The sequence below is a fragment of the Carettochelys insculpta genome, chromosome 5 (assembly GCF_033958435.1).
Source record: "Carettochelys insculpta isolate YL-2023 chromosome 5, ASM3395843v1, whole genome shotgun sequence".
NCBI lineage: Eukaryota > Metazoa > Chordata > Testudines > Carettochelyidae > Carettochelys > Carettochelys insculpta.
Window position 1 is genome coordinate 93,240,517 of NC_134141.1, and position 26,004 is coordinate 93,266,520.

The following is a 26,004-nucleotide window of genomic DNA, read 5'->3' on the forward strand; positions in this document are numbered from 1 at the left end:
AACAGTAGGCAGAGGAGGAAGCCTCCAAGCCCCAGCTCCCACTGGAGCTGGAGGCAGGCACAGCCTCAGAGGCCAGCAGCACCCTGGTCATCACTCTGGGCCTGTCCCCACCAGCCAGGCCACTTCCTGGGCATCTTTGGAGCCAGGTGAGGGTCCCTTAAGTGAGTACCCCATGTGTCATACACTCCAGGGCATGGGAAGCTGCCTCCATTCTCTGGCACAGGCTGGAGTTGCAGAACACAGGGGCATTGTGTGCCCAGCTTGACCACCAGCTGTGAATGTCTGTGGACTGTCCGTGGTGGTCAGCCAGGGCCAGCAGCACCATGGGGAAGTATCCTTTATGGTGGATGTACTTGGCTGCAGAAGGAGGGTACTGAACACACACATCAGGGACAGAGAGGGAGTCCCTGCCTCCCTCCCACCCCCCCTGAGCTTGGCCAGAGCACCTCCATGAGGCCACCCCCCGGCAGCAGGACTGTATAAAGGTGGGATGGCACAGGCCCATGTGGATTGGGCTTTCCCTGTCCCAACCCCTGACCCTGCTTCCTGACAGTCCCCCTTTGGCGGGACACCCCACTCCAAGCCCATGCAGGGACTGCAGCCTGAGAATGCCTTACCTCCATGAGGAGGGCCCTAACAGTGGACTGCTCCTCAACAAACTGGTTTCCCACCAGGCAGTAGCTGTCGGGGTGGTGAACTTCCACAGGTAACAGTGACCCACTTCTCCACAAGGATGGTGGGTAGCAACTGGGTGTCCAGTCCTCGGAGGATGGGGATGAGCTAGGCATGGAGCTTCAGGAATGTTGTCTTCCACATACAGAAGTTGCTGGTTGTCCTACTGCCCCATGACCAGTCAGTCCCACCAGTCAGAACTGGTGTAGTGTTTCCAGATCCATCTGTGCACCCGTGCAAAGCCTTCTGTCGACAAATTGCTCTAATCTAGACATAGCCTTGGTGGGGAGCAGAAAGGAAAAGAAGTTGTACTTTCCAGCATAATGACTGGTGAAAATGTTCTTTGGGGGACTGAATGAAACTACTGTGCTCAGGAAAGCTTTGGACCATTCAGAATTATATGATTCCTACAGCAGTGGTGTTATCTGTTGATAGTAAGTGTATGTATTCAAGGTGGAAACAGAAGCATGTTGTTTTTACTGTATACAACATTTGATCACAACCTTATGGTCAATCTCTTTATGTTACTCCATTTACATTGGCAGTAAATTACATTGAGCAAAAGCACACGCCAACAAAACCCTTGCTCTTACCTTCTTATTCCAGCAGATGTCTGTTTCCTTTTGTAAGCATGCATGTTCAGTTTCTGCAGGTCAATGCCTTTGGTGATATCAGATTCAGTGTTCAATATAGCCAAAGCTGAAAACACTTCCTGGCTCATTGTTCTCCAGTACCTGTTAATCTGATGCTTCGTTGGGGATGTTTGAGACTTTACAGAGCCAACAGACAAGAAAGAACTAACTGAATCCATTTACAGGGAGGCTCTCACTAAACGGCTGGTGCTGTGTCCAGGCCACGTGTCTGCTGCCCTGTCACCGTGACAGGAAGCACGACACTGCTCCCTACCTCCAATGTGAGGTCACAGGTACCCCGATACCCCCCGTGCCCCTCCCACTACATGGCCCCTCTAAGTACAAACTCCCCAGATTCCCTCCCCAGTACATCCCCCTCCAATGACTCCCCCCCAATGCTCCCACCCAGAACACACTCCCCAAGTACCCTGCCCAATACATGCTCCTCTCCAATGCCCCCACCTAGTACACGTCCCCCACCCAGTGCTCCCCTCCCGAAGCTCCTGGCCCCGTGTACCCCCACTTGCACTGGCGCTGTGTTGCAACCCAGGGCGCCGCTTAGCCGCTGTATCGCTTGTGGCCCTTGTCCCGCCGATCAGGGAGGGGGGGGAGGTGTCACGTGCTCACTTTGCGGCCCAATGAGAGAGCAGCGCTGTGGGGACCCAGTTCAAACTCTCCTTCGGCTCCGCCTTGTCCTGTGTATTGTCGGGTTTCCGTGGAGACGGCTCGGCCGAGCTGGTCATGGAGCCGCGACTGGTGGGCCCTGGGCCCTACCGAGCAACGCGGCTGGTAAGTCCCCGGCCGGGTCCGCAGTGCCTGTCCCTGCCAGGCCATGGAGCGCGGCACAGCCCCCAGCAGCTCCGCCCGGCCCACGGCACCCCAGGGCCGGTCCCAGACGTCCCCCCACACCCTGAGCGCTCCCCGGATCCCCCCACACCCTGAGCGCTCCCCGGATCCCCCCACACCCTGAGCGCTCCCCGGATCTCCCCAACATCGCTCCCCGAGGGGTTCCTGGCGTCCCCCTCCCCATTCCGCCTCCCGACCGGTCCCCGGAGACCTCGGCTTCGCCCCCTTCCCCGAGCGCATCCCGGGTTTCTCCAGCCTTGCGCCCCTCGATGACTCCCCGGTCTCACCATCCTACCCCGCCTAGAGGTCCCCGGTGGCCCCCCGCCCCAGCGCTCGGCTGAGCCCTTTTCCCCCTTCTTCCCCCCACCTCCCGCACGCCCAGAGCTCCTCACCGGGCCTCGCGCCTCTCTGCTCCTCCGCATGGTGCCTGGAGCTCCTACGACTAGTGCTGGGCGTCCTCTCTAGTCACCCCCATCCACCCCTTTCCCTCTCTAGTCTGCTTCCAGTCACCCGCTTCTGTCATATACTGGTGGGCCCCACCTCCCCCGGGCTGCTGTTTGGAGCCTCCATGGTCCCTCTCTCTCCCTGGAGCTTCCTTCCTGCCCCTCTGCTTATCCCAACCCTCAGATGGGATCTCAGGATCAGTTCGTGGCCGTAGTTCAGTAGCTTTACTTCTTAGCTCTGCACCCAACAATGCTGACAAGCACTTACATGCTCACACCTTCCTTTGCACGTAGCTCATCCATTCCTCTTCCTTCCGCCTGTTACACCGGGAGCTTTTACAGAAGAGAAAAGGAAGAGTGACAAGAAGGAGTTTAGTTTTAATTCAAGCTGAAATGACCTCCAGTGAGCTGTTCCTTGTTCATCAGCTTGCATCAGTTTAACATGTGTCTACACTTAAAATGCTACAGCAACACAACTGCTGATGTAGTGTTTCAGCTTAGACACTCGCTACGGTGACCCAAGTTGCTTTAGTTAGTTAACCTGAGAGGTGGTAGCTAGATCAATGGAAGAGTTCTTCCAGCTTTGCACTATCTATGCTGGGGTTTAGGTTGGCCTAAGTGTTGCACAGGTGTGTGGATTTTTCACATCCTTGTGTGACGTAGCTTGGTCAGCCTAACTTTTTAATGTAGACCTGGCCTTAGGGCTAATGTACACTACAGTAACTGAAAGAGCAGTATTTCATAGCTGCAGTATCTCACCTCCCCTCATTGACAAAAATGTCTATGTTGGGAGCTTAGGTGGGCACAGCTAAGTGGTGCTCAGCGAAGTGGGCACAGCTAAGTGACGCTCAGGGCTTTTGATGACCTGATTTTCATAGCTGTACCAACCAGTTTTAAGTGTAGACCAAATCCATATGTGAATTTTGTTTTAAAATTATTTACTTAAACTGGTGCAAACCCTCCTATTTCAGTTTAAGGGTGGATTATACTGGTTTTGATTTAAGCCAGACTGGAAGTTACTCTGAAACTGAGTGCCTTCACAGGCTTTTGCATTGGTTTTACTACATGGGTTTTTAAACCGATTATAAGTTAAGCTGGTGTTAACTTTCTCAAGTAGATGTATCCTAAGGTTTAACTTTCAGAACATATTAAGTGAGGAGTTGTTAGAGAGTATTCTTTAGATAGAGCATGGGGTAAACTGTTCAGCAGACAATTGAACTTGTGGGGGCATGACATTGGGGATATAGCAGTGCACGTATTTTTCATTTTGTCTCAAGATTTTAGTCCTCAGGCCAACGGCATAACTTCTGCACAGTTGTGACATGATTGGTAACTCTGGTGCCTGAGTATTCAGTTTTATTTTCCCATTAAAACCAATGTCTGCAAATTCTCTACTTGTTTTCAAAATGATTTCACATGCAGCGTAATTTCACCCTGTAAGATTATTAGAACTTCTGTAATTGTATTTCTCGCCCCCCACCCCTCTTTTCCAGTGGAATGAGACCATTGAACTCTTTCGTGAAGGGATGCCATTACGGAGGCATCGTAGTCTTTTCAAAAACTATGAGTGCTGCTTCAAAGCCTCAGAGGCAGTAGATTGGTTACATGAACTGCTCAGACATAACCAAAACTTTGGCCCAGAAGTGACTCGTAATCAAACTATTCAGCTGCTTAAAAAATTTCTGAAAAACCATGTTATTGAAGATATCAAAGGAAGATGGGGCAAAGAAGACTTTGAGGATGATGGTCATTTATATAGGTAAATAATTATATGATGTGCCCTGAATTAATTTAGTTCTTGGGAAAGTAAGGGATAAATGACGTTAGCTGGGGTGTGTGCAACCGACTTACTTTGTGCATGTACTTATATATGAGTTAGGCATATTTAGAGATCATTTATTACAGCCCTGCTCTTCGACAGAACCATATATGGTATGTAATTCTAATATTGGTAATATTACTTGAAGCATCCTTGTTCAGAAATTAATTTTCAAGAACAACATATATAAATAGTTTCTAGTTATGCCCAAATAATCTGAAGCATACAAACCTGGTTTTTGCTTACAGTGGCCAATATTTTTACTAAATAAATCAAAACATACACTAAAGTCCCTTACCAGGTAACACACATGTGATTGTTTATATATGCTTGAGTAATTTCCCCTGACTACACTTCCAGGATAGTTTTGTCCTCATTTGTCATGGGCATTTTGGAAGATCAATTCCAGCAATAACTCTGAGGCTATGTCTACACTAGCCTGGAAGATTGACCTGCTCAGTGTCAATCTTCTGGGGTTCGATTTCGAGAGTCTGGTATGGACGCGTGAAATTGACCTCTTGGGGGTCACAGTCGACACTTGTACTCCTCATGAAATACAAGGAGTAAGGGAGGTTGGTGGGGGAAACTCTTCGGTCACCTTCAATAGGGATGGCCAAGTAAGCTGAGTGCAGATACATCGATTCTAGATACACAATTCTAGCTATGTCAATTGCCTATCTGCAGTCGACTTACTTTGCCTGGTGTAGACACGACTGAGTTTCTTCTGGGCCTCTTCCTATTTTCTTTCTACCTTTTGGCCTTCAGCCCCCTAAATTCCTTACTCTGCTCTGATTTTCACTCAGGCACTTCTGCTGGCCCAATTTTTCCAGTCTCTTATGGAGAGAAGAGACTGCTGCTTTCTGACTCTGAATTCTTCTTGCACTGTTGGATCTCACTTGGCATGTGAACAAAACTTTGCCATCCCTTTCTATCCTGGCTGCTCTTTGCATGGCCTCTTTATTAAGTCCTATAAGCTTTCTCTTTCTGAATAATGTTAAATAGAAGGATTCTTTTAGTTGGTCCCTTTTTGCTCTTCTCCAGCTGCCTAATAGCATACTTGCCATTCCTTACACAAGTAGCAACTTTTTTGATTGTCTTTTCTGGATGATTTTAGAGATGGGGGTTGATGACCTCATTGATGATTTCCAGCCTTTGTTACAAATTTATTCAATTTCTTGCCTGGTATTTTTCTAAGGGATTTGCTTTAGAAGGCATTTAGGTGTCTGTCTTTCATGGGCTTTCAGATTTTAAAATCCTGTGTTTAGACAGAAATAACACTGGAACTGAAGATTTTGTAGTTTGGTCTGTAAGTTGTAGATTATTCAGGGATCAATTTTTATTTAAACTGGAAAATGCAGCTGTCACCTTACTTATCATGATGTTGTTTCTTTTTGGACATCCCCATTGGCTTGAATAATTCCTTCCAAGATGGTGAATTAATTCACTTCTGGTATTCCTTTGCTTTCTAAACTAATGCTTGTGTGGCAGTTTTTGGAATTCTTACAACACTTGGTTTTTGTCACTAATTAGTAACTTTATCTTCTTTGCTATCCTGGACAGGCGTGCTGTCTCTGTACGTTTGTAGAGCTGTCAGAAGAGCTACAGCTGTCCAAACACTGGGTAAAACTCAAATAAGACTGGAGGCCATATATTACTATGTATTGTTGGGTTAAAATGAAATTTAGGTCACCAAAAAATAAAAATCACCCATTCATTAAGACCATTTTAGGGGGACATGACAATTATGTAAAGATCCTTGTCACTGAGGGCCTCTCTTTCTTAGCTACATGATTAAGAACCTGGGATATATCCCTAGGAAATATCAGTGTCTACTTGTTATGTGGAACGTTTGAGATTACTCAGTTTGAACAGCTGTTCCTTTGTGCTGGTTCAATTCATACTAAGAGGTTTGTAATATACAGATCCCATATTTTCATGGTTAATAAAATATTTGGTTTATTATGAAATTTGGGTATAAAACTGCTCTATCTTAACCTCAAACCACATTTTGAGGTGTTCCAGAGAAAACTAGAAGATCAGAAAATGTTTAATTTCTAATAACTGATCTTGTTTGAAAAAGATAGAGGGATGAAAAGATCCAGATGAAAAGATGGGAGAGGGATTTGGACAAATAAATTGAAGTAGATGTGCGGGGTTTTATATGGCAAAGGGGATATTTAGCTTCAATTAGTTTATGAAATTTGTATAAATTTTTGCGTAGATGACATTGATTCCAGTTAAGATGCATCATATTTTTGCTACTAGGGATGCAATCAGTTCTCCTTTCCCAGGAGTGCCTCATACTGCAAATGTAGCTGTTGTGTTTACGAGTTCGACGGTTTGGTGAGAAAATTATTAGAGAGATTCATCTTAAATCAAAATGACAGCTCCTGAAAGATCCCCAGATCAGTTTACTTAATAATCCAGTAAAGGTCTGCATTTTAAATAGAACTGATAAATAATAATACAAAAAAGAAAATAATCTAGTAGCAAGATTTTTTATCCTATGTTATTGGAAAAATGTGATTTTTCTTACACACACTCACATTTCATAGAACTTGAAAGGGACCTTGAGAGGTCGTTAAGTCCAGTCTGCTGCAACTCACAGTGGGACCTACTGCTATCCCTGACAGACTTTTTTTTTTTTTTAAATCTAACCTGCCCTAGAAACTTGAAAGGCACCCTCAAGGATTGAATATACAACCTTGTGCTTACAAGGCCAATGCTCTCACCATTGATGGAATTATGTTATGGTGAAATATGGACTGCCTTTGGAATGTGAAAATTTTCATCCCTAGTACATACACAAGAGAAGCACCCTAAAAATGTTATTTAGAAATCTGGTCATGCTTTTTAGCATTCTCTGAGGAGGAGAGCTCTCAGCTGCCAAGCGAGAACAGCTATTTAGGTACTTTTGAATGTTAACCTGGTCCCAACTAGCATGTTATATTGAAGTTACAGTAGAACATTAAGTGCAGTTTACTAAAGTTTCAAACATGGAAGGGAAAATTAAAAGGCTACATCATCTGCAAAATCTAGATCTTCTAATGTAGTGCTGTTGATTCATTTGATGGTTCTGTTATATCCATTTATATATTTTTTGTCTTAATAAAATGTTCTGATGGGTATTCCCACTATTTCTTGGTGCATCAATGCCCTGTGGGATTCCATCCAACTCTGGAACTCTTTCATCTTGGGAAGAAAAAATTCTGAATGAAAACACTTTCCAGATTTGCTCTGTCCTTTTCTCTCCCAAGATAATGCTATATTATCTGGTCAGCCTGAAGGATGCCTATTTTCATGCCTCAATTTATCACAGCCACTGTCAGTACTTCTCTTGGACTTAGGGGAATCTTTATTACAGTTTCTCTCTCTCTTCTTCCTACTTTTACTTGTCAGAATTCCACCAAGACCCTGTTAGCCTTGCAGGGGCATATAGCTATAACTTTATTAAATGAAGAAGGAAAATCAATAACTGAAAATGGCAGGGGTGCTTAATGACTTCTTGGTGAAAACAAAAACAAAGATGTTTGGTGGTGATTGGTTGCCTAGCACAGTGAATGCTAGAGAAAATGAGGTAGGTTCAGAAGTTAAAATAGGAGAAGAACAAATTAAATATTACTTAGGAAAGTTAAATGTCTTCTGGTCAGCAGGGGCTTGATAAAACACATGCTGGAATACTCAAGGACTGAGGAAGTATCTGAGGGTCAGATCAGGTTTGATCTTCTGGAGTTCGATTTCACATGTCTGGTAAAGATGTGTGAAATCGATCTGTTGGAGGTTGTCATTCAGCCCCTGTACTCCTTATTATGAGCTACTGCCGCAGCTAGAATTGCGTATCTGAAATCAACTTTCAGGTCCAGTATAGACCTGGCCTAAATATGAGTCAACAGTGTGACACTTGGAAGAAAGCATCATTTTGGATGCGTTAACAGGAGTGTTGTAATCAAAATACAAGAAGTAATTCTTCCATTTAATTTTGTGCTTGTTAGGCCTCAACTGGACATTTCTGGAAAGATGTGGACAAATTGGAGAATGTCCAATCTTCCTATGAGGAAAGGCTGAAAGAACTGGATTTGTTTAGTCTCTAAGAGAAGACGGAGAGGGGATGTAACAGCTTTCAAGTACCTCAAAGGTTGTTACAAGGAGGAGGGAGAAAAATTATTCTTCTTGACTTCTGATGACAGGACAAGAAGCAATAGGCTTACGTTGCAGCAAAGGAGATTTAGGTTGGGCATTAGGAAAGCCTTCCTAACTGTCAGGGTGGTTTACCTCTGGAATGTAGTCACAGAAGGGTAGCCATATTAATCTGTAGCTTCACAAAAAAAACAAGCTGTCATGTAGCACCATAAAGACTAACAATTTTATTTATTAGGTAATGATTCTTTGTTGGTAAGACCCACTTCATCAGATAATGAATGAATCATTGGAATGAATTGTCTAGGGAGGTTGTGGGATATTTAAGAGCAGGTTAGAGAAACATCTCTCAGGGATGAGCTAGATGGTGCCTGATTCTGGATTGAGTCCAGGGGACTGAACTTCATGACCCTTTGAGATCTCTTCCAGTTCCAATAGTCTATGACACATAAAGGAAGGGTTGATAGCAGGAATTTTAGGCTCACATCCTGTGTGTTGTTTAAGTTTCAGCAGAAACTGGTAGACGTGGTGAAATGATACAGTTGTCACTGCCTGGCTTAATTTGGTTAGGTTGCTTCTCAGGATCAAAACAATGAAGGCCTAGTGATACTATGGTGGAGCCCAGGAATTGGTGGACTTGCTCATTCCAGTCCAACTGTGTCCACTTCCTTTTCAATAGTGACAGGAGAAATGAGGCCCAAAACAGGTGGTAATCTCATTAAATTAAAATTTACCAGTCTGAACTAATTTTGATTTTTGCATTTAATAATCTTTGCCATTTTAAAATTATTTTAGTTCACTGTCATACCTACTGATGACTTTACCAGGAGTGCTGGAGATGCCTTTTCACAGTTTTTTTTTTCTACTTGAAGAATCTTGGGTTTTTTATTTTCAATTGCGTTGCAAATAATTCTACGTAACAGGTTGAGTTGGACTACTGTTACGTTGGACAGCTTCGAATACAGGTCTCTGTACAGCGTCACTTAGGCACTTTGGAAATTTTTATCTGAAGCCTTATCAATACCATCAAAGGGAGGGAAAGAGGAGAAAATAATTGGCTATGTTAAACAACCCATTAAAAGACTTAGCTTTTGAATAGGGTGAACATCTGTCCCAGTTTGGCCGGGACAATCCCGTATTTCAGGCGCCAGGAAGATGTCCCAACTTATTTTAACAAAGGGGCTAGTTGTCCCATATTTACAGCCCCCACTGAACTGTGCTTCCCCCAGGTCAGAGCAGCCACAGCTGCTGGCCAGAGAGCATGCGGAGAGCATGTGGCGCACGTACTCAGTGGCCACGTGTGCAGTCAGCTGTAGGAGAGGGAGCCAGCAGGGGCTGTGCTGTAGTTAGTAAGACTAGGTAGCTTGGGACGGGGTGGGGGATTGTGTCCCCCCACTCCTTTTTAAGAATTTAATGGGACATGGAATAGCAGGCAGCCACCCCTCCAGCCAGGGAATCCCCCCATAAAGGCAGGCCCGCAGCCCCATTCCTAGCACACATGGCTTGGGGAGAAGCCAGGAGCCCCACTGGTGGGGCCACAATCCCATTCCTGGCTCCCTGTGGTTTGTGGATGAGCTGGGAGCCGCACTGACAGGGCTGTGGCCCTGTTCCTGTCACCCAGTGGTATGAGTCATCTGGCGAACGCCCCCTCCTCCCCCACAGGGCAACTGCTTTTGCAACTGGGAAGCTTCCCCATGGGGCAGCAGCTCCATTCCAGTACCCTCTGGCATGGGGCAGTCAGGGAGCTGCCCCATCCCCCAGACCCTTAGACAAGATTAGAAGTTTTTTAAAAGATAAACTGTAATGAATTTCCCCTAGAAAATGCCTCAGCCTGTGTGTACAAACAGCTGAGCCAGGTAGAGGTGATGGTTTCCTCTGGCCTTGGAATCTGTAAATCTATGAATCCCAACACAGGGGATGCATGAGGGGTGCACAGGAGGTGCATACTCCCCCAGCATTGTTTCTCCACTACTCACCATCAAAGCCACACCATTTCTGGTGATTACAGGGGCAGTCCCGCCACTTGCGTCGCATGGTGAGTGTGGGGTTTGAGGGGAAACCGGGGGGAGGCAAACACCCACTACTGTTACTATCTACTGCTCCCTGTCCCAGGTAATTCCTGGCCAGGCTGGCTGGTGAGAGGGACGGGGGGTAGAGTGGAGGAGGAGTAGGGCCTATCCCTGGGGCACAAGGCTTAGGGGCAGGGAAGGAGGTTGTCCCAGGCTGTGCCCTCTCCATTTCCTCAGGAAGCCCTTGACTAGAACTGGAAGGAACCTTGAGAGGTTATCAAGTCCAGTTCCCTACACTCATGGCAGGGCCAAGCACCATCTTGGCCTGGGGTGGTGGGCAAGTTAGGGACTAAGAGCTACATGGACAGAGTGCAAAGAGCCACATATTATATATTTATTTTTATATTTATTTTTATCTATCTATCTATAAAATGTATCTTAATGCCCTCCCTCCAGCGCCAGGTACCCCAGCTCCCCTCTACAATCCAATCCCCCACTCCTCCCTTACCCCACCCACTCTAACCCAATGCCTTCCCCCTCCCCCAGAGCTAGGCACCCCCAGGCCCCCACTATAACCCAATCCCCCACCTCTCCTCCACAGCCCAGCACTCCCCGCCTTGCTGTTCTAACTCAATACCCTCCTGTCGCTCCTGCTAGCCAGGGACTCACTGCAGCTGCTGCTGCCACATGCTTTTCCCACCAACCACTGGGGTGCATGTGTAGAGCAGATGACAGTGGTCCTGGTGCACAGCTCTGAGGAGGAGCTTCATTTAATGGCTCAAAAGAGTTGCAGGTTGGTCACCCCCATCTAGATGATCTCTGACAGGTGTTTGTCTGACCTGCTTTTAAAAATCTCCAATGATGGAAATTCCACAACCTCCCTAGGCAGTTTATTCAAGTGCTTAACCACCCTGACAGTTAGAAAGCTTTTTCTGAAGTCTGAGGAATGTTGCATGATTTCTCTTTGAACAGACAGAGTCTTTCTCTAAATACACTTGTTATATTTGTTTAAGCCACCTATGACTGTGAAGTTTGGATTTTAAGTACCAAACCGTGCTCAATATGCACTAAAAGAACTTTAGCTTTCCATCTTTATTTTTTAGTATATTTAATATCCTGGCAGCTCCCTCTGGTGGTCTTGCCTTTGCACACACATCTATTCCCTACTTTATTTCAGCATAACTCAGCTTTCCAAAGGAACCCCATTCTATACTTATTTTCTCAAAAACAGAAGTGCCAGTGAGTTTGTGGGACTCACCCCAAAATTAAGTACACTCTTTGCACAGTCAATCAGAGCTTTTATTTGGTAACTTGATGTAAGTTAATTTTTTTTGTGGGGGGCGGGATTTAAATCACAATTTAATGATTTAAATCAATCCATCTTGGAAGGAATGAACAGAACAGGTAGTCATCACATGATCCAACTCCTATCACGCATTCCTAGCTTTTGGCAAACTGAGGGTAGGGACTCCACCTTGCCTTCCTGACTAATAGCCACTGAAGGACCTATCCTTCCTGAATTTATTTAGATGATTTTTGAATAGGTTGAAATGTGTTGTCTGAAGAAATATTTCCTTTTGTTTGTTTTAAACCAAGTGCTTATGAATTTCATTTTGTGACCAGTAGTTCTTTTCCTTCCTTACTTTCTCCACACCAGAAATGATTTTTGTAGACCTCTATTGTATTCCACTAGTCACCTTTTCTCTAAACTGAAAAGTTCCTGTTTTATTAATCTCTCCTTATATGACACTCATTCTACAATCCTAATCATTATTGTTGACCCTTTCTGAACCTTTTCCAAATCCAGATGGCAACCTCATCCGCATGCCGTACTCAAGATGTGGGCATTTGGCGGATTTATATAGAGTCAATATATCTTCTGTTTTATACTCTATCCCATTTTTAATGATTTTCAATCTTCTGCTTGCTTTTTTTGAGTGCCACTGAACACTGAGGAGATAATTTCAGAGAACTATCCACAGGGACTCTAAAATCTTTCTTGAGTGGTGACAGCTAATTTAGATCCCATCAGTTCTTATGAGTAATTGGGATTTTGTTTTCCAATGTTTATTATTTTGCATTTATCAACATTGAATTTCATCTGCCAATTTGTTGCTTATAAAAGCAGTTTTATGTATTCCCCTACATTTAACTGTGCATGCGCAGTAGGATAGTACTTAATGCTTTCGCGAATACGTTGTAAGAAAATAAGTTTCTCTGAAGGTTTTGGACATCACCTGGAATCCACCTAGCTTATTACTTCTGTTTCATTTATACTGATAGGAGCAGTTAGTTTAGCAAGCATTAACTTTTGGGCTTGTATTTCTACCATGCGGGTATTCATGACATAGGTATCCCAGCTGCCAAGTGAAAAGCAGACTTCTCTCTGCTTGCCAGATAGACCTGTGGCCTTATGTGTGAGGTAGTCTCTTCCTGTTCAGTCTACCAGCTCATGCTCAGTACTTTTCTGTTAATAAGGCTGCAGGTTCACTTGTGTGTGGGCCATGAGTGTCTGGATTTTCTAGTGGGGACCAACCTGGTGCGTTCTGGTCTGGAACCAGACTATCGGGCCACTGATCCTCTTGGCTATGTTCTCTTTCCTGGGATTAGTCTTTATTTTAAAAAGGAATTCAACCAGAGAGTGCAGCTCAGGGCTTCTCTCCAGATTGGTTCTCGTATGGCTTCTACCTCAGGACTTCTTACTTTACCTACACGAGTGTGCCTTCTCTTTGTCAAGATGGGAATGTCTTCATTGCACAATTAACTTTGATGATCAGCAGCTGGGTCTGAACACCAGCCTTACCTTAGCTTGCATGTGAGCAACCATTGCATGTCCACATTTGAGTTACTGTGTCATGATTGGTGATTCGTTGATCTGTGTATGTCACTATGTAACTGGAGATTTAAGGATATTTTGAAGGAGTTACTAATTTAGGTAAGATTTGCCAATCTGGGTTGAAGATTAAAGACCCATACTTACGCCCTGATCACTTTAAACACCACGGCACTAGAAATGCACTAGGACGTATGGGGGTCCTGGGATTCCCAATGAATACACGAGCAAATTTAACAAGACTTTTCTTTATTTTTCTTTTATAGCAGGTTGATTTAAAACAAATAGTTGAATTAGTACAAAAGTACTAACTGAGTCATATTGAATAAGAGAGAGAGAGCCAATACAGACTTGCAGACTATATACCTTTTCGCTGTTTTAGCACAGCATACTGATTATGATTGGTATTACAGTAATTTCAGTTTATATCTTGGTAAAATACAATACTCCCTCCCACCCAAGGAGCTTAGGAGATGATACCTGCTCTGATCCATGGATGGCAAGGTGAGATCGTATGGTAGTAGAACAAGGAGTTGAGGTTAGAGACAGAGAGAGCCAGTACCAGAGAAAAGAAATTAAATTGAAGCAAGAATCTTAGAAACCCTTTGAGGAGCCTGTTATGATCCTCTTATGAGCCCACTTTTCCCACTTGCTAATGGGTATTATAGTCCCTTTTACATCACCTTCACCCCACCCTTCCAATATCAAATTACGCACTGGCACCCTAGGAATTTATGGGGTACACACGTGTGATTAGCAACATTAATTTAAGGTGTCCCCCTGAGTATGTGTGAATTGTAATCTTATGGTCTCCTGCGTAAATTCCAAGAAAAGAACAAGCGTACCCAGAAATACCACCTTGGAGACCCTTGCCTAAGTTCTCCCTGTAACATGGGGACCCATGGGCTTGATGTTACTGATCTCTGACACATGCCCTCCATGACAACCGTCCCTTTTCAAGTCGATATGTGGTTAAAGGAGTACGAGTTAACACTGAGCTCTAGGGTCTAGGTTCGCCAGGCACTGATACAAATGGCCTGCATGCCCAGCATCTAGGCATAAAAATATGGGGGAAGAGAGAAAAAATGTTGCAAGAAGCTAATTCTTGCCAAGCAGAATATTCTGTAGGTCTTTTCTGGTTACTGCAAAATGGAATGTAACAAGAAAATAAGTTTTCCATTTTCTAGGCTAAGCCAACTATGCATCAAATTAATTATACTGGATTAATACATACAGAAAAGCTTTAATTAAACTAATAGGCCTTAAAAACTGGCAGGCTGCAACTGGGACCACTGGGAAGATGATCCATGTTCTTTGTTTTGCAGTTGTTCTGATTGTTTTCCAGTGATTTGAGGGAAAACTTGTCTTTCCTTATGAATACACAGATTTGGGAAATCCATTGGAGGACTGTCAACATTCAATTGAATTGCCTTGCTTCCTCACTACAAAGAGAGTGGGTTATCAGCTCACGTGAAACCCTTACTTGGGTTTTAGACAATAGCCCCAGATTAGCCAGCTAACTCAGGCTGAAAGCATCACTAACTTAGAGAGTTTTGTGTGTTGATGAGAAGGATCTGAGGGATAACATCCAAGAAAGGAGCCCTACATATCTCTCTGATAAAGATGTAACCTAAGAGGTCCCAATGAGTGACTATCCACTGGATTTCAGTGGGAAAGCAGAATCCATTTAAACTTCTCCTAACAGGATCAATATCTAATATGTATAATTTTTCAGACATATTTTGCCAGCCTGATAGATAGAAAGACACAGGTTGCAAATAATAAATATTATACAATATTTAGAAGCATTTTTGGAAGTGTTTTATCTTTAATGTTATTTAGGTTTCCCTCTTCCTCGCCACTGAAGCCATATCCAATAAGGCCTCCATATAGAAAGGAAGTAATTAAATTTCCAGACTGGAATGTTCCTGAAGCAGGCACATCTCAAGAACACATCCCAGTGAAGCCTCTCATGACGGTAAGGCTTCATGTCTCCAGTTTCTAAAATATTTGATATTCTGGAAGAAAAATAGTTTATTTTATCCTTTTCCATTACCTTATGTTGTCTTCTTTTTTGATATACAGGGCTATAGACAAATCAAAAGAAAATAGAATTTTGTTATGCTGAGGTTTTGCTTAGAGTAAACCATTGTTCTTTCATGCTTAATTATAGTTCATTGATTGTTTTGATTTTTCTCTTTCAAATGGGTGGCTTCTTCATTTGATTATTTTTATGTTCACAAATTACATTCTCTGCTTGGTAAATTTTGTAAGGAAAAACAGATAAACTTCAGAAGGCTCAGAGAGGAGCAACAGGAATGATTAAAGGAATAGGAAACACACCTTACAGTGATAGACTCAAAGAACTCAACCTTTTAAATTTAACTGTTTTGTTAAGGGATGATGCCATAAGTATCCCCATGGAGAAACAAATATTTTATAATGAGCTCTTCAAACTTGCAGATAAAGGTGTAACATGAGCCAATGACTGGAAGCTGAAGCTCCACAAATTCTGATTGGAAATGTGGCATAAAGTTTTAATGGTAAATTGTTACAATGGTTAATTACTCTTGCCAAGGGTTGTGGTAGATTCTCTATCATTGACTACTTTAAAACAGAGTGGGTGTTTTTCTAAATGATATGTTAGGAATTACTTTGTGGAAGTTCTATGGCCTGTGTTATACAGAACATGAGGATCACAGTGGTCCCTTGTGGCCTACGGATGTCTGCATGTAGATATTTGACATTTAATTCATGTACCCATGTACCATACAACAATAACAAATTTGCTTCATTCCAGTGTAAAATGATCATTTTGTTGGAACTGTATCACTTGAATGTTGCATATGATCCCTACCAGTTTTTTAACTCTTATAAAACTACAGTTTTCACTGACTTCCACATACCTGCTCACAATAAATGTGCTACAGCTATGGAAAGGTTGAGTTAGATTATTTTGGTGTGTCAGCTTGGAGGATCTCTCTGTTCTTAATTCTTACCTGACCCCAGCATTTCCCAAACTGCAGCTCCCCTCAATCATAAAAATTAAACCAGTTGTGTTCTAAGCTGCATCCATGGCCTGTGTAAAGGCCTGAGCATGTTAGTTTATATGTCTTCATATCTCCAACCCTTCTTCAGGCTAATCCTCTGTTCCTTATGCAAGCATCCAATCCCCACACACATGTTGGAAGTAGGTGTAGATTTTTATGTTTTTTTTTTCCATGTGGCTTAATCAGTGAAATTGCTAACAATGTTGATAATTCAAGTATTGTTGGCATCTAAGTTATTCCTCAAAATTAATGGCACAATTCAGACCTTAGAACTGTTGTTTCAAGATTCGTAAACACTACACTGTTGGAGATTTCTGCTATTTTTAGCATTTTGGTTTGAGCAGAGTTGGGTGATACATCTACTCAAGCTGGAAATTACACTCTCCCCCTGAAATGCAAACAAAGCCAAAAAGCTAATAGGGTTCAACCACTGCAGTGTGGCCCTGATGTTGCAGCCTAGCTGCCCAGTACAATCCTGCTTGATATCCTCCACACATGTCAATGGCTAGCCCGAACTGCTGTGACCACATGGCTGGTTTTAGCATACTAGTTTGAAGTGAGATAGTGCTTTGAAAATTAAACCTCCCAGTTGCAGATTTTATATGGATTTTGTATTTTAAATTACATCTTAAGATGTAGGAGAGCCATCGAGAGTTCTAGGCACAAACTGCCGTGCTCTGAGCTCCTGCCCCATTTACTGCCTTTTTTTCCCGTGGGGTGCATCCCTCACCTGGGGAAATACTATCACAACCCATGGTACAGAGCTCATGTTTCATATTCACCATTACTCTAGTGTGGCTAAATGGAGTACTGCTGCTGTTAGTCAGTAATATGTAACCAAATTAAAGTTTCTGGATTTATGTGAATAGTAACATGGCAGAGTAAGTCTGCCAACTTTTCAAGTCCTCTTCTGTCTTCCTCATTGACTACTTATTTTTGAATGGCAACCAGACATGCTAATATCGAAGACACAATGTGTATCAGCCTGTTCCTTACAGACTGGCTAGGGATGCCAGTTGGTCTTGAATGCACTGACAGGATGACGGCATCTTCAGCTGAATTCCTCTTTAGAGAACTGCCAGAAAAAAGTCAGCAGTGTGTAGACAAGCCCTGAAAATGACTATTTCACCTGGTGGTAGTATGGGAATTCTTACAAGGGTACAGGCTGTTATTAAATGAAAGTGTGTGACAGAATATGCCCTACATGCTACTGTAATATTCTCTGTACAAATTCTACCTTGTAATGTATAATTTGAAAATGCAAAATTTGGAACTTGGTGTTGTCCTGCTAAAATATGTGTGGCCACACTGTATGTGAAGTTCCCTTATAACACGTTCCAAACCCTGCAGCTCTTATGAAGCAGAAATCAGGTCTGTACTAAACAAAGGAGGGAATTTGTGCTTGCTTTAATTTATATTTAAGCAGTAAACAGTATTATCAAGCAGAGGGGGAAAACAAAGGTAGTTCAAACAGGTAAAAGAAAGTCAGTAGGGAATAATCCTTCTCCTTAGACTCCGTCACCTTGTTCTCTGCTGGAAATGTTTTCAGTGGGGGGTACTGAAACTTAATATATAAAAATTGGTGCGGGGACAGACACCCACCCACCCATCACTTTCACTGTTCCTGAAGAACAAAAGAAGCAGCTGTTGGAATATCATGGGAGGGACCCTGACCTAAAGAGTTTGGTCATTAAGACTGATGAGGACACGTGGTGAAAGAACTGTACTTTGAATCTAATTTAGTTTAAGTATCAATAAGGCCGTGGCCACACTTGGCCAAAACTTCAAAATGGCCATGCAAATGGCCATTTTGAAGATTACTAATGAGGCACAGAACTGAATATTCAGCACCTCATTAGCATTAGGACGCTTCCGGCCATGGCACTTCGAGAGCACCGCTTTTGAACTCCCACGGCTTTGTGCGGCTGCACGGGAGTCCTTTTTGAAAGGACCCTGCACATTTCGAAATCCTCTTATTCCCCTTCGCTGAGAGGAATAAGGGGATTTAGAAAGGTGTGGGGTCCTTTTGAAATGGACCCCCATGTAGCTGTGCCATTTGCATGGCCATTTTGAAGTTTTGGCCAAGTGTGGCCACAGCCTAAGTGTTTTATCTTGTAACCATTTCTGATTTTTATACCTTGTTACTTGTACTCAAATCTATTCCTGTTTATTTAATAAACTGTTTTTATTTTTATCTAATCTAGCATGTTCAGCTTGAAGGGTCTAGTCAACTCCATTTGGAGTAACAAGTTGTGTGCATATTATTCCCTTAATAGAATAACAGACTCACTGTATTGATACTGACCAGGAAGGGAAGGCTAGTACAGGCCATGCGTTTCTGGGGAAAAATCTGGGAGGGTGGTGGGGGTAACCCTATTTTACTCTTTAATGCTGGTAAGAACCAATTTATGGCTGTCTGCCACACAAGCAGGCAGATTTGGGATTGTTTAATATGCTAAACTAGAGGCTGTTTGTGTGTACTTCAGGTTGGAATCAATGGCTACAAGGCATTGTAAAGGGCACCCCACATTATGGGATGGAGTGAACAGATACTCATTGGTCTGGATTGTACTTTGGTATATCACAAAGTCTGATTGTATCAGTTTTAGAACTGCAGTGAGATGGTGTTTTACGAAATGCCCATGGAGCTGGACTAACTGCTCTAACATGGGGTCCTTCTACAGCTTTGGACAAATCACTTAATTGAGCCAAAGATGCTTCCCATCCATAAAATGCAAATAATACTTAATGCACAGGGATTTTAGGAGCATTTGTTAATGTTCATAAAATGCTTCAAAGAGGAAGCATGCTACACTGTGTAAGTGCGACACTTTTATCACTGAAAAAGCTTCGTAGGTAATGGAATATGCTCTCTTTTTCTTTTGTAATCCAGAATTCTGAAATGTGGTTCAAACGTCACAGTATAGCAATAGGAGAAGTACCAGCTTGCAGAATTGTACACCGCCAGCAGTTAACCCAGGCAAATATAGAAGAGATATGGAAATCCATGACCCTATCACAGTAAGTGTGTTTGTGAGTCTTTCACCTTTAGGCTAATGTTTACAGTAGATAATAGTTTCACATTCTCTGCTTCATCTCACAAATTCACCCATTCTTCACCGCTATACAGTCATTAGGCCTAGGCTAGCTAAACAAATTTAGACTTGCTTATTATTTGACACCACATGATTTGTGAATAATCTCTTCTTTGTATTAAGCAGCTTTGAACATTCCTCTTTCTATGACACTATATAGCTATTTTTTTTTCGAGGGATTTGTGGTGGTTGTTGACATTTTTCTCCTTCCTTCTCCTTCCATAATGGAAAATTCAAACAGTTCTTCTGGGAGCATGAAATCCTAAAACTCTTTAATAAGTGTGATCTTTCATTTGAGGACACAGGAAATGGAGGATCTGGTCAGTTGGGTAAAAAAAAAATCTAGAAGTGTCTTACATGCAGAAATAAGCCGTAAATTTTTAACAGTTAGGAACAATCATTGGAACAATTTATCAAGCTTTTTGACAGATTTTCCATCACTGGCAATGTTAAAATCAATATTGGATTTTTCTTTATAAATGATATGCTGTAGTTTAGTTGTCCACAATCTTTTTATGTTGTGCCCCTGCCTTTGTTGCCCACCAGGATCTGAGACCAATGTGGGGGGACAGCTGGTGCTGGACAGAGAAAAAGGGGCTGAGGCTGGTATTGTTAGATCTTTAGATTGTGCATTAGTTATCAGAATTTCCAGTTATTACTTTGAGGGTTGACAGGTTCTTGGCCCAGCTTAAAAGGTTAGACGAGCTGGATCTGGTCCACAGGCTGTATCTTGCCTGCCTCTGTCCTAAGCAGAAACTGATAAAGTTGCTTTATCTTATCTGGCACTTCAACAGGTACAACAAACTTGGAATAACCTGAAATAATCAATAAAATAAAAATAAAAAAAAAAGAGACCAAAATAACTGGTTAGGACAGAAATAACAAATGTGATGTCTAGCCACAAAAGGGCCAAATTAAACACGTGAGTCATTCCCCACTTCAATTTGTTTTGTAATAGATTCAAAAATCCAATTATGTAAACTATTTATTTTAACAGCCTGCAAAAAGTTTTGGGCCTGGATTCTCTGGATGAAGTATTGGATACAAAGCTTGTAAACCCAAAGCATATCGTCCACAATGTGTACAATGTCAATAAACAGGGCATCGTCATTTTGGATGACAAAACCAGTGAGTATGATAGAGGTTTTTAGTATGTTTTTAAGCTTTCTTATGTTGATTTTAGCCCTTAAGGTTGTTTTGTTGGCTATCTTGTGGTCTTCTCAGGCTTGTCTAAAGTAGATTTTGTTGCTTTAACTACACCTGTATGGTTAAAGTGGAAATCCTTCCCCTGGCATAGACACATTAATACATGTATAAAACTGCTTATACTAGTATAGATTTTTCCAATTCAGGAAGCAAAATAGATTATGGTAATATAAGGTGATTTTGCACCTGTGTAATTGCAGCTATGCTAGGGTTTATACCAGTATAAATACGTTGGTTAAAAAGACACCCTTAAGTAGTATCCTCATATTGGTATATCCTTTTTCTAATGTTGACCAGGGTTATTTCCGTCGCTAATGGTCTTTGAAGAGTCTTATCTGTACAAGTGGAAATCAGTCTTTGTTTTTTTTTCCCTGTTTCAACCATGGGCAGTTCAAGGTGTCAAGATGTCAGGGTGCTTGAGAGTGAACATGGAAGATCTTCTCACTAACATTTTCATTCATGTAGGTCAGGGCTCCTTCACTCCAGGTGTTGGGAATTTTTGCTTTTTCCTATTGTCACATCAGCCCCAAACAGTACTTGGGCTTCCTCTGAAGCACCTGGCCACTGTCGGAAGACAGGATACTGGGCTAGATGGACCTTTGGTCTGACCCACTATAGACTGTTCGTACGTCTCTGAAACATTAATACAGTATAGTCTTAAATCCTCCACAATTTCTCTGTTCCAGCCAAACTTTATATTTTAAAATTACTGTTTTAAAATATATTGCTGCACTGGGGGAAATTTTGAGTTGAAATGTACATGTTTGTCACTGTTGCATAAATTACTTTACATTTTAGAGCTGCTTTGTTTCTCATAAGATCTGCATAGTGTAACTGGTATAAATTTGGCAGAAAGCATGTAAGTTGGAGTATGTTCTTGGTAACCCAATCTAGACTGTTTTAAGATATTGGAGAACTATAATCCAAAATCTTTTAGCAAATGAGTGTTAAACTTCTCTTTTATTATGCCAGACTCTTAATGTACTAGCTGTTTTAAATTCTCATTTCTTCTCTACAACCTCCTTTCTGAGCAGAAGAGCTGCCTCATTGGGTACTGTCAGCGATGAAGTGTCTAGCAAATTGTAAGTATATCAACACATTCTAACAAAAAACAAAACTGAAGCAACTCCTATCTCACTTCACCAAATGAATTTTATTTAAAGGATCAAAACTGACTTCCCATTTATAGTCTAGAAAGCAGAGTTGGAAAAGATCCTCAGGGTCATCTGGTATATACTCTTGCTAATGCAGCACATTTCCTTGGAAGATATGGAGCAGTTTTGCTTGTAACTATTTATCTTTCAATTGTGACGTATCTCTGTAAAACGGTGCAATGATTTTTGTAGGAACGTGGCTAAAAATTTATATATAATAAACTGTATCACAGGTGTTTATGCATACTGAGATTCAGGAAGCATGGTACTCATGATGGATGAGCCCCGTGTACATTTAAAGCAATATTTGGAGTGGAAATAAATCAAGTTATCAAAACCCCCAAAACAACCAAGTCTGACAAAGATAATAGTGATTGCAAAAAGCTTAAGAAGAAGAAGGAGGCTAAAGAAGCAGAAAGTTCAAAGTAAATGTATGTCCTAAATAAATAAATAAACTAAGAAGACCAAAAGAAGAGAAAAAGAGAAAAAAAAAAGCACCATGGCTAGCCATTAGAGACAAAAAGACAACCTTTAAAGATTGGAAGTCAAATGTTACTTAGGCAAATAGCATAAACTCTGTCAAGTCAAGTGTAAAAGTTAATTAGGCAGTCCAAAAAACAATTTTAAAAACAACTAGCAAAAGTTACGCAGACTAATTGTGAAAAAATATTATAAGGATTATAAACCAAAGCTCACCAGACTGTAAGAGCCGTTACTGGGCAAAGAAGACAAGGATGCTGTTGAGAAAGTAAATAAATTCTTTGCATCAGTCTTCACTGCAAAAAATATGCCTGCATCACAGGCATTCTTTTTAGGTACCCCCTGTACGTCTGCTTAACATCTGAGCTTATAAGGAAGAGAGAGAAGCTGATAAGAAAGATTACATTCTGTGTGATCCTCTGTTCCTCTGTGGCCTCTGATGGTACACACAGGGCTTGGAGGAGCTATATGACCTGACCACTGAGAACAGAGAGTTTCTGCAAGAGAAGGGAAAAAGCCATATCATGGGTTTGCTCAGGTAACAAATTCAGGATTTTTGCAACATCATTGGCCTATATGCCCAATGGTACAGAATTCAATAGCCTTTCCAAACTCATACTTGGTGCTCCCTACACACCAGAATAAAAGGTGACAGCCTGGTGTACATCCTTACCCCTGCTCCTCCGTGATGATGGACGACAAGGAAAACCATACACCAACTTTGGAAACCCCCGGACCAGCCACAGTGGATTATGCTCTAATATTTTTTATGTACATGGACATAAACGTTCATTGTGTTATTAGGGTTTTAAATTATTGTTCATCCTGCTAGTGTTACTTAAAGGTTTGTGCCTGGTATGTTTGCACTTGTTTGTTGCCTGTTTCTTGGAATGCAATAAAGTTTTCAAAAACTTACTGTTCTTCTTCGAGTGTCCCCGTGGGTGCTCCACAATAGGTGTCGGGCTTGCCCGGCGCCGCAGATCGGATCTTCCAAGCAGTTTCTGCCGGACCGCGCATGCGCCGGCGCGCGCCGCTCCCTTGCGCGCTCCTGGCCATGTGCGCGATCCGGTCCCCGCCAGTTCCTCTTAACCGCCGTCGGCTGCAGACAGAATCTGAACTAGGCTAAGGCCAAGTAGCGTATTCAATGACTTTAACTGTTTTTCTTTAAAGTTTTTCAAGTACTCAGGCTACTGCAAGTTAGCCGGTTGTTATTTTTGCAATAAGGTGCCTTGGGGAGTCCCATGTTGCACAGAAATGCTCCTTCTGTGCTAAATTAACAGCCAGAGCAAGGAGAGACAGGGAGATGCGGCTTAAAATGCTGCTTTTTGATAAGGCCCTCCAGCCAGACGTGCTGGAGCGGCCACAGCAGGAGGGACCCTCCGGGGCCCATAAAAGGAAAGCTGACTCCCTCACCCCATCAGCGCAAAAACGGAGGAAAGCCTCCCCAGCCCGATCCCTGCTGGCAGCAACAGCGAGCGGGACGGGAGGAGCGAGCAGCCCCCAGCCGCAGCAACAGCTGATCGGCGGCGGCACGGAGAGCCACGTGGAAGCGGCTCAGCCTCCGATAATCAGCCAGCCGCCCCGCACCGCAGGCAGGGTGGCGGCTAAACAAGCGCCGGTACCGGCGGCACCGCAGGCAGCGGCACCGACCCCCGGGGAACCGGCGGTGCAGAGCGCACAGGCACGCAGCCTGCAGGCACCGAAGGACACCGCATGTGCGGCACCGCCTTCGAGCGTGCCTAGCACGGTGCGGACGGGGCCAGGATCCCCTGTGCGTCAGGGGGCGGAGTTACCTCCTCCAGGGAGGGGGAAGGCTGCACACAAGAGGAGGCATTGCAGCCCCTCTCCGGACAGGGCTGTGGAGTTGCTTTCTCACAGCCCTCCACTTATGTTGCAGACTCCAACCAGAAGGCAGGGGTCCCCCCTAGCCTACCCGGAGCCCCCTTCTCCATTTTTGCAACCAGCCTCACCCTGGCTGGGACCACCTTCACCCTTCCTGGGGTTTGAACCGCTGGACTATTATGCAAAATCGCTCTCTCCAGTGTCTCGACGATCTCCCTCCCCCAGACGCAGAGGGTATGCACCAAGGGAGTGGTCTAGGTCACCTTCCCAAGAACAGTGCCTATACTGCCATGGTCGCCCCTACCACGCGGGGCATAGACACCACCGGCAATCTACTAGGGAAAGATCCCCACAGACGATCTCGTACCCCCGAGGGCAATCGCGACTGGGGACAGAGACTCAAGCATCTCAGGGGGGACTGGTTATGGAACCCCGAGATTTTCCCTCGCAAACCTCTAGTGAGAGGGTGTACCATCACCAGCAGGAACCGGAAGGGTCCAGAGAGACGTACCCCAGCGGTTCCTCGCTCTCCTCCCCGGACAAGGCTACGGCCCCGGGGGATGTCCATCCTCCGGACGATCTCAAACAGTTTCAAGAGCTGTTTAAGAGGGTGGCCTTCACGCAAGGCATCCAGACAGCAGAGGTGCAAGAGAAATAGCAATACCGCTTGATGAAGCGATCTTAGAGTCCGCCACTACGATATGGCAGACCCCTGCGACTATTCCACCTGTCCAAAAGAGAGCGGATAAGAAATACTTCGTGCCGGCGAAGGGCATGGAGTTCCTGTTCAGCCACTCACAGCCAAATTCCTTGGTGGTGCAGTCGTCGCAACAAAGATCAAAGACATCTCAATTCAGGACAGGGGGAACAGACAAAGATGCCAAGAAGCTAGAGCTGTTCGGCAGAAACGTCTACTCCTCCTCCACTTTAACTTTGCGAATGGCAAATTACGCAGCGCACTTAGCGAACCATAATTTCGACAACTATTCCAGGTTAACCTCCCTCATGGACTCGCTTCCAGAGGACAAAAAGCCGGTGCTCAAGGCCATAGTGCAAGAAGGCTACGCGGCCTTGAGGACGGGAGTTCAGATCGCCCTGGACGTTGCGGACACAGCAGCACGTTCCACAGCAACGGCAGTGGTGATGCGAAGGGAGTCCTGGCTCCAGACTTCGGGTATACCGAGGGATCTGCAGGCGAAGATAGTTGACCTTCCCTTCGACTCGCAGAAGCTGTTTGCTGAATCAACTGACTCGGTCCTTCATTCCAGTAAAGATTCAAGAGCCACACTCAGGACCCTGGGGATTTACACCCCTCCATACACAAAGAAAAGGTACTACCCTCAACAAAGACGGTACCAGTACCAGCAACAGCGCCCCCAGTACCACAGGGGTTACGAGCAAGGGCGACATCGACAGCACCAGCAGTACAGAACTCCCAGGCGACGTTCACAACAGAGCCGTGCGTCCTCAGGGCGGGGCCAAAGGCCATAAGTTTGACATACAGATCCAGGGCTGCGCCATCACTACCATCGCACAAGGTCATCCGAAGCGACTATTCCACCATCGCCTCCGACCATTCTACGACCAGTGGCAAAAGATCACCACAGACAAATGGGTGCTGGAGATCATAGCCACGGGGTACGCCATCCCCTTCCAGTCGCTCCCACCGTCACGACCTCCACCCAAGCCCCACCTCCAGGAGGCCTCCCATGTAGCGAGGCTCAGGCAGGAGGTGGACCATCTCATGCTCATAGGGGCAGTGGAAAGAGTGCCGGAGCAACTGCAA

At 43.8% G+C, this 26,004-nt stretch overlaps 1 protein-coding gene across 2 annotated transcripts in view; it reads left to right on the plus strand.

The window, feature by feature from the left end:
• The first annotated feature begins 2,045 nt into the window (after window positions 1–2,045).
• DEPDC1B (DEP domain containing 1B) overlaps window positions 2,046–26,004 on the plus strand; it is a 40,778-nt gene continuing 16,819 nt past the window's right edge. For both annotated transcript variants that reach the window (XM_074994278.1, XM_074994279.1), the window contains exons 1-6: window positions 2,046–2,093; window positions 4,087–4,352; window positions 15,234–15,369; window positions 19,335–19,462; window positions 20,534–20,664; window positions 21,777–21,824. In XM_074994278.1, coding sequence (XP_074850379.1) covers window positions 2,046–2,093; window positions 4,087–4,352; window positions 15,234–15,369; window positions 19,335–19,462; window positions 20,534–20,664; window positions 21,777–21,824 — 757 coding nt within the window. The remainder of the gene's footprint in view (window positions 2,094–4,086; window positions 4,353–15,233; window positions 15,370–19,334; window positions 19,463–20,533; window positions 20,665–21,776; window positions 21,825–26,004) is intronic.